The sequence below is a fragment of the Neovison vison genome, chromosome 1, assembly GCF_020171115.1.
Source record: "Neovison vison isolate M4711 chromosome 1, ASM_NN_V1, whole genome shotgun sequence".
Classification (NCBI taxonomy): Eukaryota; Metazoa; Chordata; class Mammalia; order Carnivora; family Mustelidae; genus Neogale; species Neogale vison.
This window is the reverse complement of record NC_058091.1, coordinates 168,670,642-168,690,188: the sequence shown is the minus strand read 5'-3', so window position 1 is coordinate 168,690,188 and position 19,547 is coordinate 168,670,642. Positions and strand designations below refer to the sequence as shown.

Sequence of the window (19,547 nt, the reverse complement as noted above, 5' to 3'; positions counted from 1 at the left end):
CTTGTGATCTCTGTCTGTCAAATAAATAAATAAAATCTTTAAAAAAATAAAAATACTAAAAATGTCTATTATAAAATGTTATCATATGTTAATTCTGTAATCATTTGTGAATCCTGAATGGTGGTGACATCAGCACTAGTAGCATGTAGTTATAATAGCACCAAGAAATGGGTGTCTGGGATGCCTGGGTGGCTCAGTCGGTTAAGCTGCTGCCTTCAGCTCAGGCCATGATCCTGGGGTCCTGGGATCGAGTCCCGCATCGGGCTCCTTGCTTGGCAGGGAGCCTGCTTCCTTCTCTCTCTCTGACTGCCTCTCTGCCTACTTGTGTGCATTCTCTCTCTCTGACAAACAAATAAAATCTTTAAAAAAAAAAAAAAAAACGAAAGAAAGAAATGGGTGCCTGGGTGGGGCTCAGTTGTTAGGTGCTTCCTTCAGCTCGGGTCATGAACCCAGGGTCCTGGCATCGAGGCCCACATCAGGCTCCCTGCTCTGCGGGAAGCCTGTTTCTTCCTCTCTCACTCCCCCTGCTTGTATTCCCTCTCTTTGTCAAATAAATAAAATATTTTTTAAAAGAGACAGAGATTTTAAAAAATAGCACTAAGAAAAACACAAGCTGTAATTCACAGAAGAAAACAAACGACCAATAAAAAAATTGCTCCATATCCGAGGAAATAAAAATTAAGAGAATAGTGAAATACAACTTTTCATTCAATTATTTTGCAAGATTAAAAAGGTTGAGAACCTTTGTCCAGGGTGTGGGGAAGCCAGCCCCAAAACACTCTGCCTGTGAGACTGTAAATTGGTATGACTGAAAGGGCAATTTATAACACACACACACACACTGTCCTACAGTAATGCTTTTTAAAAAAAACAAATGAACACAGTTTTTTATTGCAGCAATATATTGAAAGCAAATGATTAGGGGAAAGAAATCTTAACCACTTTCATCACAGGAATGGTTAAAAAAATAAGGTATGAAACAAGATGATGTTATTTGTTGCTTTTAAGAAAAATAAGGTAAAGGGGCGCCTGGGTGGCTCAGTTGGTTGGACGACTGCCTTCAGCTCAGGTCATGATCCTGGAGTCCCGGGATCGAGTCCCACATCGGGCTCCCAGCTCCATGGGGAGTCTGTTTCTCTCTCTGACCTTCTCCTCGCTCATGCTCTCTCTCACTGTCTCTCTCTCAAATAAATAAATAAAATCTTTAAAAAAAAAAAAAGAAAAAGAAGGTAAAGAAAAAAAAAAGAAAAAGAAAAATAAGGTAAAGACGTCCAGTGAGGGGGAAATGTCAACACATCCTCATTAAATTTCCCTCCCCAAGACCAAACGAAACAAAAAAGAGAACCCAAATTAGAGAGAAAACCTCCAACTTCTATGGAACCCTGAAGTAGCACAATCAGAAACTGCCTAGTCCGAAGAGCTTCCAAAATACACCGGGATATGGATAAAATACAGGAAGGACAGGAAGGTCACACCCAGACCTCTACAGATCTCACACTGAGCGCAGAGCCCTCCAAAACGCGGCGGCTCTGCCCTCAAGACCCCGACTGATAGTCCTTCACCTGCGGACCACTGAGGCACCGAACCACGTTCCAGAGAGGAGCCACCTCGGGCGAGCTGGGCAGAAAGGCCGGGGCGGAAGATGTCTGGGGCCGATGCGGGGACGGAGGCGGGGCGGGGGATGGGGGGAGGGATGCTTGGGACCATACAGACCAGATCAGACCAGATCTAGGAGTGGATGAATTTGGAGATGGCAAAGAAGTGGTAAAGGAGGTCTCCCAGGCTTCTTTTATTTTTTACCCCAAAGGTAAGTTGGTGCACTTCTGGTGTCATTTTTTCAAAGTTCGGTTTTTAAAAATAGAAGCCCAGAGTGTCGCACGCAGAAATATCAAGTGAGGGATCCTCGGTTTCAATCCTGCATCTGGCCATAATTCATTCTGCGACCACAAACTGCGTGACTGGCAGCATCTGTCAACAGTCGATAAACACTAGCAGCCGCCCGAGCCACCGCGATCAACGCAGAGGAGGTTTCAATTCTGAAGGGCGCAATTAGGTTGCAGGCAGAAGCGACTCTCCAATCAGATACTGCCTCGCCGTGGCCGCGGGGCATCTCGGGACTTGTAGTCCAGCTGGTCGAACTCGCTGTCCCGGCAGGCCCCGGGGCGGCGGCGGCAGGGCTACGTGGCGCCGCCGGCTGCGCTTGCGCCGGCAGGTGGGGCAAGATGGCTGCAGAGCAGGGCGTGAGGGTCGTCGGGCCCCGGAGGGGAGCGGGACTGGGCACGGTGATTCGGGCCTTCGTGTTGCTGCTATGTTTTGCGGCCCGCGGAGGCGCGCTTTACTTCCACATCGGGGAGACCGAAAAGAAGTGCTTTATTGAGGAGATTCCGGACGAGACCATGGTTATAGGTGCGGGTGGAAGGGAAGAGTTTGGAACAAGACCTTGGTCTTGGGGCGGGGGGCGCGGGAGAGTCCGCTTTGCCAGAGCGGGGAGCAGCGGGTCTCGCCGCGTCCTGGCGGGGCCCGACTCCACACCACCTCGCGCTCCTCTGACCTGGGTTCGCCCCACTTCCTCCAGGAAACTACCGGACGCAGCTGTATGACAAGCAGCGGGAGGAATACCAGCCGGCCACCCCCGGCCTTGGCATGTTCGTGGAGGTGAAGGACCCAGAGGACAAGGTGAGCCGGCCCCTGAGCCCCGCCGAGCCCTCCGCTCTGCCTTTCCCCGCCAGACCCGGCAGGTGCTGGTTCTTCCCCCTCCTGCTCGCCGCAGCCGCTCCACTGCCGAGCATAGCTGGGTGCTGGGGAGAAAATCCGGATTTGCGCTCGAGGCCACAGTTGGGCCGCTGCGGGGCTGGCTCGCGGCTCCTCTCAGCTTCTTCCCGACTGCTGCCCGACTCGGCCGAGCCGCTTCCCCGCCCCGAGCCGCCGCGGTTTTCCAGGCCTGTGAGATGGAAACTCACCTGTCTGGTAGGCGTGGCTGGTGGATTAATTGTGGTGCTGGCCGTCAGAGAATTCCGGTCACTGTGATGCTGTGACGTCTAGACTTGAGGATTTCCCAGAACGGGGTGCTTCCCAAAACGAGTGAGCAGCTTTTAATTTCGACAAGTAAGGATGTTAAAGCCAAAGAAAAACAAAAATCCTTATTTGTCACCTTTTGTTTCAAAGAAGAACCATACCAAAAGAGCGGAAATGGCAGGAGCTCTGAATAAAGAGCCCCTTCCCAAGAGCAGTCACATGTTGGCTCTGTCTCAGACCCTTCACCCCTACCCCAGAAAGTTCTCAGGCAGGCTTTTGGCAACTGCTGCAGAGCAGCTCTCTGGACCTTGTCGTGTTGTGAGGTGCTTAGGACTCTGTTTGCCAACTTTCAGGCACTCAGAGCATGAAGCTCTGTTTCCTTCTGACCCTATTCCGCCTGTAACACTCACTGAAGGCTTTTCTCTCCAGGTCATCCTGGCCAGACAGTATGGCTCTGAAGGCAGGTTCACTTTCACCTCCCATACCCCTGGCGAACACCAGATCTGTCTTCACTCCAATTCCACCAAGTTCTCTCTTTTTGCTGGAGGCATGTTGGTGAGTGGAACCATATGGGATTCGTAGCTTTCAGGTTCTAGACCCAGCTCAGGCCTGGAGACTTGGAGGTGCTTTGGGTGTGAGATGAGTATGTCGGGTTTGTGTTTCCTAAAAATTCTGGGTTTCCAGTGAACATCCCGGCACGGTTGCTGAACTCCTTGTGTGTGCCTTGGTCCAAGGCTCCGCTAAGCTTATTCTTGCCTGTTTTCCCAGAGCTGCATAGGGCCAGACACTGTAGAGGACCAGCTGCTCATCCCTGGCAGGACAATGGAACAGGGCTGCCTCATTTTTTTCTTTTCCTTGTCTGTCCCCAGAGAGTTCACCTGGACATCCAGGTAGGGGAACACGCCAACGACTATGCAGAAATTGCGGCCAAAGACAAGCTGAGTGAGTTGCAGCTCCGAGTGAGACAGCTGGTGGAGCAGGTAGAGCAGATCCAGAAAGAGCAGAACTACCAACGGGTATGTCGGGCAGGTCCTTCTGGGTGGGCTTCATCCCAGGTGCCTTCCCCTGGCACGTCCAGAAGTTGCATGCAGGTCAAACTTGGGTTTCATTATGAAACCCAAGGGATTCACATGTCTGTGCTGCTCTGCTCTAAAAGGCAGGGTGGGTACCACTAACTCCTGTTTGTAACCAAGGAGATAGGTTCTTAAGAGGCTGTCACTGCTCTAAATCACAATGACACATGCACAGTGACAAAAGGAGGGATCGATGCTAATACCTTGGGTGTTAATTCCATGGCTCCAGGTGCTTCCAGGAGCAGCTATTTCAAACTCCATTGTGTTGGGGAACCAGGATGGGACCATGAGTGGCTCTGTGACCATAAGGACTGTTATGTGTTTAAGCCTCAGGGACCTCTTAATTACCAGCTGAGGGCAGCCTTGCAGGTATTCTAGACCTGGGTTTCAAGAGAAGCTATGTGGATTTTCCTGGGTTTTAAATATTTGTAAAACACATGTGCATGCCAGATGTCCTCACTGGGCCACCAGTTTGCAGCTTGTGCCCACAGTCCTCAAGGAGCAGCTGGGGAGACCTGGGCAGAGAGGTGAGAGCATGTCCACTCCTGAGTGCTAGAGGACGGCTCTCTCTGACGGGGTGATACTGCAGCTACTTTACCTCTTCCCAAGGCTCCACGAGGGGACCAGGGGAGGGCTGTTTCTGACAGAGGAGCAGACAGTGTGTTCCTTGAGGTCCTCCGGCAGGGGAGGAGGAATGCAGTCCTCAGCTGGGGGGTGGGGGATGTCTCTTCAGGTCTTTGCAGGTACTTGACTGGAAGCTGAGTGGAGCTGCCTGGCCCTGGGTTCCCCTCCCAGTTACAGTGGTGCCAGCTGGGGCCCAGCAACCTTAAGCCCCTCTTCCTTTCTCCTCCCACAGTGGCGAGAGGAGCGCTTCCGGCAAACGAGTGAGAGCACCAACCAGCGGGTGCTGTGGTGGTCCATTCTGCAGACCCTCATCCTCGTAGCCATCGGTGTCTGGCAGATGCGGCACCTCAAAAGTTTCTTTGAAGCGAAGAAGCTGGTGTAGCCATCCCTGGCCTCACAGGCCATCCTTCCTCCCAGGCTGGGAGAGAAAGGGCCTCCTGGAACTGATTTTTCTCTGGCAGGAGGACTGGTTCCGAGCCGTGGCTATCTGGAGGGGAGAGGGGCTACAGGCACCCCCCGGCATAAGCTTAGGGCAGCAGTTTGGCTGTCTGATACTGAGCAGATGGTAGGGCAGTGCCTGCTCCCTCCCCTGGGCTCTGAGCCCTTTGCAGTAATCATCCAGGGGCTGGTAAAACCACTGGGAGCCCCACTGGCACCTCAGAATCACAGTGTTACTGATCAGGGATGTGAGGCTGTTGTCTGGGGTGGCTGGGGGGAGGGGAGCGGGTGGGCAAGCCAGTCTTTTTTCTGTCTTCCTTTGCTAACGTGGGATTTTTGAGCAGGTGGGGGTGTGGCTGTGATTCCCTGCCACCCCGGAACCTCACTGTACCCTCCTTGGGCCCAGACTGCTGATCAGGATGTTTGTGTCAATGGAGGGTGGGGGTGGAGGGAGTTGGCACTGTGGGGAGAGTAGCCTGGAGCTTGACCTCATCTTCTCAAATTGGTTGTCCTTTTTGGGAGCTTGAGGAACTGGGGTCAGGCCAAGCAGAGGCCTTGGTGCTGGCTGGGGATGGGGCCTGCAGAGTCTTAGTTACTGATTTCATTTTCAATAAGTCTAGGTTTGTTACATTGGTTTCCCAATAAAAAAAAAAAAATTGATTTCTTGTCCAGTGGAGTTACTGCAGTGGCCGTAACACGGAGGTGCTTGGGGAGTTTCATTTGTTCCACTGTGCAAAGCACCTCATGTTCCAAGATGAAAATCCACCTGGGAACTTTAGTCCTTCTGTCCTCTCTCCAACTTCTGCAGCAGGTGATAGTGGGTTTGCCCAAGACCATAAAACAAGGTACTTGGGGGCTTGGTGCTCAGATTTACACCATTTTCCGCTGTGCCCCCTCCCTTGTAACAAAAGTGCCCTCCCTGCTTTTCCAGAGCAGGTGGAAGTCACTGTCATTGTGCTGCGAGGAAGGGCCTCGTGCAGGAAGGGAATGTACATTGAACAGAAATGCTGTAGGTTTGGGAAGGACAGAAATCCCTGGGCTGGTGGGGATGAGGATGTCGATGGTTTTAACCAAAAGCTTGAGATTTTAGTAAGGACCTTGAAGGAGAGGAAGGATTCTGATACAAGGCAAAGCTGGGGGTGTTAGACAAACTGGCGAATGGAGGTCAATGGGCATGGTTCCCACTGGGGTTGAGGTCATTTGAGGAAGCTGTTTAAGGTTGGTTAGAGTTAGAAGACATTTGTACATTACCCAGTGTTCAACACAGTTTTGAGTAGGAGAACCCCATGGAGGGGCACCTGGGTGGCTCAGTGGGTTAAGCCTCTGCGTTCGTCTCAGGTCATGATCTCAGGGTCCTGGGATTGAGCCCCACATCGGGCTCTCTGCTTGGTAGGGAGCCTGCTTCCCCACCTTTCTCTGCCTGCCTCTCTGCCTACTTGTGATCTCTCTCTGTCAAATAAAATACAATAAAATCTTTAAAAAAAAAAAAAGAACAACAACAACAACCCCGTGGAGATAAAGCTTTTGAGAGAGAGCACAAGCAGAGAAAGGGGCAGGGAGAGGGACAAGCAGACTCGGCTGAGCCCAGAGCCAGATGTGGACTCCATCACACAAGACCTGAGCTGAAGGCACACATTTAACCGATAGAACCACCCAAGGCATTCCCCATGGAGATAAATTTGAGGAAGGTTAATCCAGAAGCACGTGAGAAAAAGGGTGGGGAGACCAGTTTGCAGACTACTTGAACTGCCAGGAGGATGTGATCTGACCTCAGATTGCCGCCTAGACTCCTCCACATTAAAAACAAAACCCTTTTTTAGAACAGCTTTAGAATTACAGAAAGATTGTGATAATAGTTCCCTCATTATTAATGTCGTATATCAGTATGGTACATTTGTTAATGAAACAATATCAATAAATTATTTCTCACTGAAGCCCATACCATATGTAGATTTTCTTAGCCATTGCATAATGCCCCCTTTTTTTGGTTCCAGGATCCCATCCAGGACACCACATTACATTTAGCCCCTACTTGGCTGTGACCATTCCTCAGACTTCCCTTGCGTTTTATTACCTTGACAGTTTTTAGGAGTACAGTACAGTGTTTTTGTTTTTGTTTTTAAGATTTTATTTATTTATTTGACAGAGAGAAATCACAAGTAGATGGAGAGGCAGGCAGAGAGAGAGAGAGAAGCAGGCTCCCTATCAAGCAGAGAGCCCGATGTGGGGCTCGATCCCGGGACCCTGAGATCATGACCTGAGCCGAAGGCAGAGGCTTAACCCACTGAGCCACCCAGGTGCCCCCAGTTCAGGGTTTTTTAATAGAATTTTCCTCAATTGGGATTTGTCTACTGGTTTTATCATGATTAGACTGGAGTTCTGAGGTTTTGAAAGACCAAAAAATGTGCCATTCTCATCCATCTTATCTATGATGCTGATTATCAACATGCCTGTGAGTGTCACTGAAATTTAGTTAATTGGGATTTTTGTGTGAAAACGATTTCTTGAGACAAATCAGATCTGACGCTAGTGGGGCTTCATTCCAGTGTGACAGTTAGCTGGACTGAAGTCACAGCTGTCCCCCTTGAGGTGGGCTTTCAAATCACAGTCCCACCTCCCTTTTTCTGTCACTGGCCTCACCTGGACTGGTCTCTGCAGGGGATCAGCCTTGCCTGTGTCATCAGCAAACCCAGGCTGCATTTGCCCATGTTCTGTTCTAGAGTGCAGTGCAAGGCAGAGTTTAGCAGTAAGGTCACTGGTGGGTGTATGCTGGGCTTAAGGGAGAAACGAGGAGGAGGTGGTGGTGGTGGTTAAATTCCTCACCTACAGTAAAGTCATTTGGAAGCAGCAACTGTGCAACCAAAATACCTTGGTTTACACCCTGAATTGCCTCTCTGTGCACCAGTTTTTCAAGTGGGCATACATATTCTTCTTGAAAGGACTAAATGAGAGAACAGGAGCAAAGAACTTAGAACCGTGCCTGGCACCTACTAAGCACTCCGTAGATATTAGTTGTTTATTAGGGAACTTCACATTTGTGTGGAGATAAGGGGAGATCAAGCCCCACGACTCTTGCTGTCTTTTCCCAGATGGGAGGCTGACCCAGCCAGGTTAAGTTCCCACTGTGCCAGGGCAGATAGAAGAACTCCAACTTACTCCCCCTTCAGTGCTGACCTCAACTCCACCTAAGTGCCCCTTCCTACATAATGGCCGTCACTAACATCGCGTTGACTATGTGCCCAGCACCTACCAAGTATGTTTGCCCGTTCTCTTTTAACCCAAGCCAATCGGGGGGTATGTGCCCAGCACCTACCAAGTATGTTTGCCCGTTCTCTTTTAACCCAAGCCAATCGGGGTATTCATACACGCAAGTAGGAAACAGATGCAAAGAGATGGTGCCCTGCCCCGTAGTGCTTGGCTCCTCCCTAGCGCTTGGGGTCTCTGCTGAGCTCGAGGCGGAGGCGCGAGCCTGGCCTTGCCCCCGCCCCCCACCACCCGGCTTGTTTACGGAGGAACCCTGCACCCACCACCTGGGGCCGGGAAGAGGCCGGCGGTGAGGATCATCATTCCAGAGTGCCGGTTTGGAGGTCTGGAGGCTAACTAAATCCAGCACCGGCCCAGTGACCTGAGCCCCCTCCGGGCTCTCGGCTTCTCGGGAGAACAAGCGGCTCTCCCGCAAGGCAGTTGAACCGCCGTGGCGGGAGCGCTTGACCTTTCCTCGCACGCGGAACCTTTCACGCGGCGGCTCGGTGGAGCCGACGGCTCGGCAGGAGCGGCGGACCCGGCGGACCCGGCGGACCAGGGGGCGGGGCGGACGCGCCGGGGCGGGGCGGGAGGCGGAGGCGCCGCGTAGGCCCGGGAGGCCGGGCCGGCCCGGCTGGGAGCTCGAGTCCCATGCGCCGCCACCTCCCCCCACGATGTTCCCCTCCCGGAGGAAAGCGGCGCCGCTACCCTGGGAGGACGGCAGGTGAGCGGCGGCGGCCGGCCCGGGCCCCGTCCTCCCGGGTGCCGATCCTTTCCGGGCCGCCCCGCGGAATCTAGGAGCCCGAGGCCGTCGCGTCTCCGTCTGCGGGGCTTCCCGAGGGTCTGTGGTTCTCCGTGTGGGTCCCTGTCTCGCTTGGGTACGGGTCGCCCTCTCTCCGTGTGGGTCTCTGTGTCTCGCAGTCTCCGTCGCCCCGCAGGTCTCCGTCCCCCCGCGGGTCTGTATTTCTCCCATGACTTCCCCTTGTGAGTTTCTGTCCCTCTCCTGGCAGGTCTCCGTCCCTCGGTGTGGGTCTCTTTGTGTCTGTTTCTCCACTGGCGTCTGTCTGCGTGCGGGGCTCTGACTCCCCGGACCTCTCCCCTCGGATCGCTGTCTTTCTGTCTGCCCCTGGCGCCTGAGGGTCTCCTCCCTCTTCTCTGGTCTCCCGCTTCCCGCCTCACATCCCTGTAGCCTCAGACCCTACCCTCCCTCACGCTTCCCCAGCCTTTGCTGACCTCCCAGAAGCTATTCCGACCAGACAGAAGCTCTGTGTGCGGTGCCTGGCAGGGCCCTGCCTGGCACGTACTAGGCACTCGGCACACGTAATGCTGGTTCATTTCCGGTGCAGCTGCACGGGGTCCAGACCTTAGCTAGTGATGTTTTCCACTAAAGCAAAAGTGCGGTAGGGGAGCCATCCAGACCCGTCTAGATTTGGGAGGACACCCACACTTCATTCTGAAGATGTGCCCGCAAAACTCTTCCCAACCAGAACAAGAACGGGGAATGACACCCCATTCCCTGTGTGTCTCTTGAGTTTGCCAGGTGCCAAAAGATTCTGGAATACAGTGGACACAACTTTTTCCTGGGGGGTATTCTGACGTGGTGTTGAAGTCGGAAGACAGGGATATAAGAGAAGGAAAGCCTGGACAGTGGAGTCCGCCCTGAGCCATGTGACCCGAAACAGATCCCTTCATCTTTCCAACCTCAACTTTGCCATCTTCGCAGCAGGGATCATAATATCTACTCTGCAGGGCTGTCTGAGACCGCATCTGTAAAGCTCTTGACACTGCACCTGGCACAGAGGAGGTGTCTAACGGTTCCCTTTGTAGTTGGGCGGTCCTGTAACCAGAGCAGCTGATATTCAAACCTGTATCACAAGGTTTGTGTAAGTAAAGAGAGAAAAGGTAATGGAAGAGAAGTTCCATTTCCTGATCCCTTTCCATAAACCTTTGGAACATATGTGTGTTCCCAGAAAAAGTTACCGATGTCAGTGCCTGCTTTGGACCCAGGGTACAAAGGTCCATGCAACTGATGCAGGCTAGTGTAACATTTGAGAGTGCTGGCTCTGGAGCCAGCCTACCTCGGTTTGAATCTGCCTTTTCTAGCCTTGGGCACAGACTGATAGAGACAGAGCAGAGTGTGCCCCTCAGAGCAGGGTGCCCCAGGGCGGGGAGCCGCTGGGCCTGCAGACCTGGAGATGGCCACCAGGTGGCGCCAGGAGCCCTCAGTGTCCACTTGTCCTGATGATTGGAGATTTGGTTCTGAATTCAGTTGGTTTTGGTCTTAGAGCCCCAAGGATAAGCGTGCCTAAGAGAACGTGGTCCTGAAAGGGAAGCTGGGCTGAAGCAACAGCCTGTGAAATTTCACAGAGTGCCCAATCCATGCCACACCCCTGGATAACGGTCACTGCTTCTTTTCCCAAAGGTGGGATGTTTCCTCATGTCCGCATCCCCGCTCTCCATCCCACCCCCAGAAAGAGCCCCAAGGGCGAGAGAGAATCAGTAGAGGTTCCGGCCTTCCCAAGCCACTGACAGGATTGGGCTCCGCTGCTCTGCAGCGGAGGAGAGTCCTACCACAGGACAATGGGGGGTAAGTCAGAAGCCCAGGCAGAGTGTCCTACCTGGCCACCTCTCTGCCATGCGTGGGACCTGGCTAGGGCTGCTGGCTTCCAGGTTGGTGGTTGTGCTTTATGGACAGATTGGCTCTGGTGTGTGACTTAAAGCATGCTGCGACTGCTTGAACCTTTCCTGTGACTCACCGAGCAAGCCCTCTGCTGCCTAAACTGGGGCCGCTGGCAGGAACTGATGACCTGCGGGGAAGACGGCGAACAGGGACACCAGTGATTCCAGACCTCTCCGTTCTTCAAGGAGGGAAGGCCCAGAGGCCATGGAGGGAGCTCGTAGATCAGTTTGAGTGCACACTGAGGGATGGGCCCTGCAGGCCCTGGCATTAGAGTTGAAGGGGAGGGACCATGCTGGCTGTGACAGTGGAGGTTGGCCCTGGAGGATGAGCAGGGGGCTTCCAGGCAGATAAAGTAAGGAAGGGCCCAGCAGGCTGTGTGAGCGCTGGAGCAGGAAGGAATGTGGTGAGTGGCGAAGCTCTGGGTTACCCCGCATGCGCCCTGCAGGGGTAGTAGGGAGCAACTCGGGTCCAGTCTGTGCCACCTAACTGTCGCCAGCAACTGGTGGCTCTTTAAGGCTATAAAACTGGGTGTTTTGCAGGTGGTTGCAGGGGCAGTAGATCGAGGAAACTTTACTTTTCTTAGATTTCCCAGCTCCTTCCCATGCTCAGCAAGAAGGATCCCAGCACTCCTTAGTGTCCAGGCTGTTCAGTGGTGCTGGCAGCTTCTAAACCCAGCTTGGGTTCCATCTTCCTCCCCTGTCGGCATCTTCCTCTCCCTCTTCCATCTCTCATTTCTTGTGACATAGGCTGCCTCTTGGACTGAAGCTTTCAGACCTGTTCAGTGAACTGCCATTGTCTGTTTGGGCCTTGTACTGTTCTGGGGCCAGGTCCAATCTTCCCAGAATCAAGTTAGGGCTCTTCCCTGGGACCGATGCTGGCACTGGCCCCTGCCTTGGGGGCCTTTCTGGTGTGAGAAGCAGGATGAAGTCAAGGTTTCAGCTCGGGGTGAACCAGCAGGGGTTTGGAAGGCAATGGGTGGGATCTGTAAGGCGGTGCTCCTGCCTGGACCTTGGGCTGTATGTCCTGGGGAGGGGAGGGTACAGGGGATAAAGAGTCTCATCCCCATCCAGCAGCAGCTCTTGATCTGACCTGGACTCACTCACAGAAAGTAAGGGGGTATGAAAGAGCTGGGGAAGCTCTGCCCTGGGGTCGGAGGGCTTTCTGGAGGCAGGGTTACAGAGGCTGGGCCCAGAGCAGTGAGCAGGATTCTGACACGAGGTAGCAGCACAAACCAAAGCATTCTGGGGGCTTCTGCACTAATTCCCAGGTGCTTGGGGCAGACCGGTCCTGTGTGCCTGACTTGTGGGGAAGCCAGAGGAGGGGCCTGTCAGAGGGCCCCACCCCTGGTGCCACTGGCACTCCTCACCTTGTCTCTGCTCTTGTCCCAGGTCCAGGTTGCTCCCTGGCGGCCTGCCTCGGAAGTGCTCCGTCTTCCACCTCTTCGTCGCCTGTCTCTTACTGGGCTTCCTCTCCCTGCTCTGGCTGCAGCTCAGCTGCTCCGGGGACGTGGCCCGGGCAGCCAGGGGACAAGGGCAGGAGACCCCGGGCCCACCCCGCTCCTGCCCCCCCGAGCCACCACCTGAGCACTGGGAAGAAGATGCCTCCTGGGGCCCCCACCGCCTGGCTGTGCTGGTGCCCTTCCGCGAGCGCTTTGAGGAGCTCCTGGTCTTCGTGCCCCATATGCATCGCTTCCTGAGCCGGAAAAAGATCCAGCACCATATCTATGTGCTCAACCAGGTGGACCACTTCAGGTAGGGACGGTCTCCTGAAGCAGCAGCCCCTCTCCAGGCCCTCACCCTGCCTCGGCCCCTCGGGCACCTCCCATCCCCACGGGAGTCCCATGCCAGGGGGGCGTCTGGCCTATGAAAGCACCCTCCCCTCCCCCAACACTGGGGCAGTGGCAGGAATTGGGGGAGCAGTGGTCCCTTCTTGTTGGTGTGCTGGGAATTTGAGAGGCAGATTTGGGGTTAAAGAGTGTCCTGATCTGATAGCTGTTTTTTGTTTGTTTAAGATTGATTTATTTGAGAGGGAGAGAGAACAAGCAGGTGGGAGGGGCAGAGGGAGAGAAAGAATCTCAAGCAGACTCCATGCTGGGCACCGAGCTGGTCACAGTGCTCGATCTCACCACTCTTGAGATCATGCCCTTAGCCAAAACCAAGAGTCAGACACTTAGCTGCCTGAGCCCCCCAGGCGCCCCAATATCCATTTTGAAAAGATGGCCACGGCTGCTGTATGAGGAATAGCTTTTACCTGGACAGGAGAAGGGTGCTGGGTGCTAGGAGGTGAGGGCGTCTGGGCTCTGGGGGAGCAGATGGGGAAATGGGATGGGGAGGAAGCCCATGCAGAGCTTTCTTGTAAACTGGCTGTGGGTATTCGGGGAAGGGAGGGTCAACACCACAGCTTCGAAGCTGCTCACCATCAGGTGTTACCCTGAGGTCCTCGCCCTTTACCACGCATTGCTTGCCTCCGTGAGCCAGTCCGCACGTTCCCTCTACCTCCTCTCCCTGCACTTCCATCAGCTGGGAGCTGGGTCCAAAGGCTCAGGGGCCCCACCAGGCCCTTTAGGCCCAGTTCACCCCAGTTTTCACAGCCCACCCTTTTGTCCTTACTGTCTCCTCCTAACCCCAGCTTGGAATCCAGGGTCCATCGTTAGCAGCAGTCCCTCACCTACTTCTTGGCTCCCTGACCCACCACCACTGACGATGCCTCTCCCACACCTGGATAGCTGAATGTGGCTGGAGAGGGCACTCCGCTCATCTTCCTGGCAGTGGAAGGCCTGCCGGGAAGCCTTGTGCTCCTCTGGCCTGTTGCCGCGCCGCTGTCTGACGCAGCTTTGCACCTTTCTCTGCTCCTCCCTGCTCCTCATCTCAGCCGATGACTTGGCTTCCCGTTTGAGAATACAGAACTGTTTGAGAAGATGCTGGAAGAGGGCGTGCCCAAGTGCCCACCAGCTTCTGTGCGGACATGCTGGGGTTGCCCCGTCCCCGCCCCTCCAGGGCCAGCTCTGCTACTCGGGCCCCGGACGGACGTAGCTCCAGACATCAGCTTCTCTCTCTCCTGCACGAATTCCTCCGTCTGGGAGCATTTGCATCAGCACACACACTGAAATAGCTCCCATCTAAAAAAAGAAGACAAGGCCCTGTGCCCTCCCATCACTCACATTTCTCTACTCCCCTGTATAGCAGAACTCCCCTCTCTCCCATCTCACTCCTTGGAACCTGCTCTCCTCCCAACATTTACCCCCACATCTGTGACAGGGAGGCCGCTCTCACTGATACCAGCAGTGAGCCCGCCGCGATGACCTGAAGCCCTGTTCTTAGCCCACGTTGGCCAACTGGCTTACTACTTCCTTCTTAAAACACCTCCGTTTGGCTTTTGAAGCCCTCTGCTTCTCCTCTTTCCTTACTGCCCGCCCCCACCCGGCCATGTCCTTCACTGGTTCTGCCTCACCCTCCTGACCTCGTCACCTTGGTGCTCTTGGGCTCAGTGCCTCCAGGTCCTCTTTCCTGCCTACAGCCACCTCCTGGGGATGTCATCCGGTCTCAGCATTAAACCCCGTCCAGACCCTGCTGACCCCGAGTCTGTTCCAGCCCAGGAGCTCTCCTGACCTCCAGACCCGCCCGCGCAGCCGCCCGCATCACCCTCCTTCTCGGGGTCTTGGGCATCCCAAGCTTAGTGTGATCAAAACCGCATTTCTGATTCCCCCCCCGCTCCCCTCCCCATCTCAGGAGCCAGCTGCTCCTCGCTTCCGGTGGCTCCGGCCAGAAAGCCTCAGAGTCCTTAGCTCTTCTCTTTCCCTCACGCGGTGCGTTCTGTCCCTCAGAATACATCTAGAATCTGCCCACTTCTCACCTTCCCCCTGAGCTAAATCACTGCTGTGTCCTGCCGGAATGAGTGTAGGAGCCTCCCAGCCTGACTCCCGCTCCCCCCGACACTCCCGACTCTTCCCCACACCCCAGCCACAGCCATCCTGTTACACCCGAAGTCACAACACGGCCTGCCTCTGCTCCTGCCTCAGGCCTTGGCAGTGGCTTTTCTCTCTGCTCCCTTCCGGCTCATTCCCTCAGCCCTTCCCCTGCCACCCCATTACCATGGCTCCCCTTGCCCCCTCCCGTCTGAAAGAACACTGACTTGCCCCCCAGCAGCCTCTCCACTCCTCGCCCTGCTCTACCTTCCTCCACTGTGCCTGCCAGGGTCTGGCTGGATACACAGTTACTTACCTTTCTTTCCTCTTATCAGCATGTCCTTTCCCTGAAGGCAGTGCTTTTTTTTTTTTTTTTAAAGATTTTATTTATTTATTTGACAGACAGAGATCACAGGTAGGCAGAGAAGCAGGCAGATAGAGAGGAAGGGAAGCAGGCCCCCCGCCGAGCAGAGAGCCCGATGCGGGACTCGATCCCAGGACTCTGAGATCATGACCTGAGCCGAAGGCAGCGGCTTAACCCACTGAGCCACCCAGGCGCGAAGGCAGTGCTTTGACTTCTCCATATGGGTACTGCAGGGATCCCGCTGGTTTCTGACGCAGGGTGGGGGCTTGCTAGGCATGTGTGAGCTGAGCTCAGGGCAGGCGTGCAGCCCGGCAGCACCCCCACCCTGGGAAGACAACGTCGGGCAGGAGGGGTGGCCCGGGCTGTGTGCTGTGGAGGACAGGCTCCCGCTCACAGTAGGGGGGAGAGCAAGCCCACCTGCCCACCCCCCAGCTCAGCCAGTTTGCTGCCTCCCTGTGCAGATTCAACCGCGCAGCCCTCATTAACGTGGGCTTCCTGGAGAGCAGCAACAGCACGGACTATATCGCCATGCATGACGTGGACCTGCTGCCCCTCAACGAGGAGCTGGACTATGGCTTCCCTGAGGCCGGGCCCTTCCACGTGGCCTCCCCGGAGCTCCACCCGCTCTACCACTACAAGACCTATGTGGGCGGCATCCTGCTGCTCTCCAAGCAGCACTACCAGCTGGTGAGGCCCGGCACGTGCGGCCCAGGGCCAGGGGGTGTTCGCCTACGTGGGGATGCAGCAGTTCTGGGGGCCCAGCAGACGGAGGTGTCCTGCCCCGGGCCTGTCCTGGGAGCACAGGAGCGGCCAGCGACACGGGACAGGAATGGAACCCAGTGGGTCAGTTAGGGAGGATGCGGCCACGGCAGCAGGAACCGCCAGACCAGCTGGCTTCACAAGATTTGGGGTTCCTTGGCTGGGAAAGTGGACCCGGTTGGGTGGGACCTGGGGAGGGTCTGGCTTCTAGGGCAGATGGCCCGGCTTCTCAGGGTCCCCAGGACACCATTTCCCCCACCATCTCTCAGCTCGGCTTTGTCCACAGAGTGGATTGACTGCAGAAACTGGAGGTGCAGGGTGGTTGTCGTAGCTGTGCCCCCTACCCTGGTCCATCCTAGGCCCAGGTTCAGCAGAAGCGGAGTGCCTTCCTCAGCAGCCCAGACAGGAGTTCCAGAACTGCACCATGCTACCTCCTGATTGGCCTGACTTAAGTCAGGGGCTCAGCCCAAGTCAGTGGCTGTGGCTGGAGGTGGAGGTGGGCAGGGGGCAAGGATGGTGAGGGGTAGGATAGGAAGGACCAAGTGGCTCAGACCCCCATCTATCTGTTCAGGGTGTGGCTGACGCCCGCTCTGTGTAGATGAAGCCCCAGGCCAGGTGGTGGCAGAGGTGCTGCCAGAGCCCAGCTGTCCCTCTCGCCCGGGAAGAGACCAGGGCAGAGCCTCCCTAGGAGAAACGAGGGCACAGGGCAGGCAGAAGTCAAGCAGGAGCTGGCACTTCTGCCTATCACCAGCTCCCCAGAGAGGTGCCCTCCCTCCCCGCCGTCAGACCTTTCTGAGAAATCAGGCCCCATTAGAACAGGCAAAGGGACTGGGCTGCAGTGCCCGCCCCGCCATACCTCAGCGGCTGTGGGACCTGGGTGTCCATTCGAATCTCCAGGGGACGAGGAGGAGCAGGGGGCCTTGGCCGACTCCCACGTGATAGGAGACCGGGGAATGCCCCTGGGAGGATGGGACAAGTGACGTTGCCTGTTTCTGTGTCAGTGCAATGGGATGTCCAACCGCTTCTGGGGCTGGGGCCGTGAAGATGACGAGTTCTACCGGCGCATCAAAGGGGCCGGGCTGCAGGTAACAACCCCCGCCCCCCGAAAGGCCTCCAACCTCCTCAGTCATTGTGGTTGCCCTGGTTCCCTTCTCTGCCCTCAGATGAGGTTCCTGGGGCTTGGAGATGGCTCCCTGCCCTGCCCCCGATGAGCACCCCGCCTTCTGCCGAACAGCAGTGCAGGCCCCTGCCTGTGGCCCTTGGCAGGCGCTGGGCCCCTGGGAGAGTAGTGGTAAGGGCCAGAGCTCTGAGAGGCAGCCTGACCCAACTTCCTTTGGCCTTCTTAGCTTTTCCGCCCCTCGGGAATCACAACTGGGTACAAGACTTTTCACCACCTGCATGACCCAGCCTGGCGGAAGAGGGACCAGAAGCGCATCGCTGCTCAAAAACAGGTGCTGACTGGTCCCCTGACTGGGGACGCACAGGTAGTGATGTGGAGGGTGGGCAACGGGGCCAAGCCTTACCACCATGCTCTTAGGCCCAGATGACCCTGTCCTCCACTGTGTGGTCCAGCACAGCCCCTGAGCACTCTACTCAAGCAGTCTGCCCTGCCCTGGTGGCTGCCATGGGCACCTGGGCACTGTGGGCCGGCCCAGACCTCAGGGTCCGGGCAGGCGGTGAGCAAGGAGGGACTCCACTGTAGGTGCTGAATCCCAGGCAGACCTGTGACACGGGTGCCACCACCCCGCATACACCTATATGGGTCCGTTGGCTCTCCTTGCTTACTAGTGGGGCGCTGCTGGGGACCACTGGCCACCGCAAAGCCCTGAGTACACGCCCGCTCCCCCTTCCCTTCCCAGGAGCAGTTCAAGGTGGACCGCGAAGGTGGCCTGAGCACAGTGAAGTACCGCGTGGATTCCCGAACTGCCCTGTCAGTGGGCGGGGCCCCATGCACTGTCCTCAACATCCTTTTGGACTGTGACAAGACTGCCACCCCCTGGTGCACATTTGGCTGAGCTGGCTGGACAATAAGGAAGCCTGTACCCGCAGGCCACACAGCTCCTCAGGCTCAGGACAAAGCCTCAGGCCTGGGGCCCAACTCCAATAGGACGTGGAGGGTCCCGAAGCAGCGGATAGTAGGCCACCTGGCTCCCCCAGGGCAGGCTGGAGCCGGGACGGGACACACCCTTGGGCACCCGAGACGCTGCTAGCAATAAACAGTGACACAGAGAGGCTGGATGCAGCTCCCACCTGGGACCGTCCACCCCCTTCCTGCTTGCCCTGCTCCACCTGCCCTCGGGCACTCAGACCATGTGCCCGACTTGTGGTTCCTTCCCCCTGGACCACCTTGGGCAGAAGCCAGGCCATGGACGTGGGTGGCCGGGCCCATCCAGAGGTTTAGAAGTGCAGACATCGCTGTGCAGGTCCCACGGAAGGACTCTGCGGACGCTGGCTCTGGCTGCATGTCACTGTGCAGGAACGCAGGCCCCGTGTTGCTGGATCTTCTGATTTTTTCAAAAGAAACTAGAATTCTGGATTCTTAAGTGAAATCGGTTACTTTTTAAACGCTAGCAACTCATTGAAACCAGAAAAGGATGCCGGGCCAAACAAAACATGTCGTAGAGCACCAGTTTGTTGCTTGTGACCGAGCGGAGGGGGATGGGGCAAAAGATGGCACCTTTCTTAGTGACAAGCTGGCAAGGGTTTGGAACAGGGCTGGGGACCCCCAAGTCCAGGGGAAGCTCAGGTGGGAGAGAAGCTGAAAGAAGGGCAAGGCTCCTACCACCTCCCACAGCCCTCCAGGCTTCACTGCCCTTCTGGGCAGTCTGGTCCCCCTGGGCTCTGATGGGCTCCAACTCGGGGGAGTTGGGGGGCTTCATCCCACTACACTGGGATGGACAGACAGAGATCCACAGGCCCAGACTCAGGGTAGGCAGAAGGTGCCGGCAAGGACCTGGTCATATATCTTGGGGGTGGGAAGACCACGTTTCTGAGGTGGGAGGAAGAAGACAAGAAGCAGGAGAATCCTGGAGCGTTCCCACAGCATGAGGCCTATAACCGCTGATCACATGATGTCCAGGAGAGGCGAAGGAGGGGGTGCCAAGGGAGACCATGGAATTGAGGAGTGACCTTGGAGGAATTCTCTGCATGGAAGCCTGGGGCCAATGAGAGCGGGAGGTGAGGGGCTCTTCAAGGCATCTGACTGCCAAAGATTTGGGCCAGCAGTCAGAGGAGTCTTGGACCAGTGATGCTTGGTTTGTTTAACAAACAAGACACCTGAAATGCCAAAAGAAGAGATTGAAGTCCCAGAGTTCGGGAGGGTAGATTTAACAGCTGTGCTCCAAAAAGACTACCACACTGAGGATGATCTCAGGGCGGCCCCATGCAGTTGCTGGAGTTGTGCAGTGCATCACCTGAGCATGGTGTCATTGAGTACGATGGAACTAT

The 19,547-nt window shown here is 55.7% G+C and overlaps 2 protein-coding genes across 3 annotated transcripts; both read left to right on the top strand.

Moving 5' to 3' along the window:
• Positions 1 to 2,191: 2,191 nt before the first annotated feature.
• On the top strand, positions 2,192 to 5,810 carry TMED9 (transmembrane p24 trafficking protein 9). Its single transcript, XM_044262941.1, has 5 exons — positions 2,192 to 2,406; positions 2,576 to 2,676; positions 3,445 to 3,570; positions 3,885 to 4,031; positions 4,945 to 5,810. Exons 1-5 carry the CDS (start codon positions 2,223 to 2,225, stop codon positions 5,092 to 5,094), a joined length of 708 nt encoding a protein of 235 aa, XP_044118876.1. The 5' UTR covers positions 2,192 to 2,222; the 3' UTR covers positions 5,095 to 5,810.
• Positions 5,811 to 8,998: 3,188 nt separating this feature from the next.
• On the top strand, positions 8,999 to 18,726 carry B4GALT7 (beta-1,4-galactosyltransferase 7). 2 transcript variants are annotated; one of them, XM_044262918.1, is made up of 6 exons: positions 8,999 to 9,117; positions 12,462 to 12,824; positions 15,803 to 16,028; positions 17,102 to 17,185; positions 17,447 to 17,551; positions 17,960 to 18,726. In XM_044262918.1, exons 1-6 carry the CDS (start codon positions 9,068 to 9,070, stop codon positions 18,113 to 18,115), a joined length of 984 nt encoding a protein of 327 aa, XP_044118853.1. In that variant the 5' UTR covers positions 8,999 to 9,067; the 3' UTR covers positions 18,116 to 18,726. The 2 variants fall into 2 exon arrangements, with proteins under 2 accessions (XP_044118853.1, XP_044118862.1); XM_044262927.1 differs by lacking the exon at positions 8,999 to 9,117 and adding an exon at positions 9,137 to 9,234.
• The last annotated feature ends 821 nt before the right edge of the window (positions 18,727 to 19,547 follow it).

Coding starts and splice junctions, on each gene's coding strand:
- TMED9 (XM_044262941.1), top strand. CDS start 2,223: ATGGCTGCAGAGCAGGGCGTGAGGGTCGTCGGGCCCCGGAGGGGAGCG. Junction 2,407..2,575: donor GGACGAGACCATGGTTATAG/GTGCGGGTGGAA, acceptor CACTTCCTCCAG/GAAACTACCGGACGCAGCTG. Junction 3,571..3,884: donor TTTTTGCTGGAGGCATGTTG/GTGAGTGGAACC, acceptor GTCTGTCCCCAG/AGAGTTCACCTGGACATCCA.
- B4GALT7 (XM_044262918.1), top strand. CDS start 9,068: ATGTTCCCCTCCCGGAGGAAAGCGGCGCCGCTACCCTGGGAGGACGGC. Junction 12,825..15,802: donor AACCAGGTGGACCACTTCAG/GTAGGGACGGTC, acceptor CTCCCTGTGCAG/ATTCAACCGCGCAGCCCTCA. Junction 16,029..17,101: donor CCAAGCAGCACTACCAGCTG/GTGAGGCCCGGC, acceptor TTTCTGTGTCAG/TGCAATGGGATGTCCAACCG.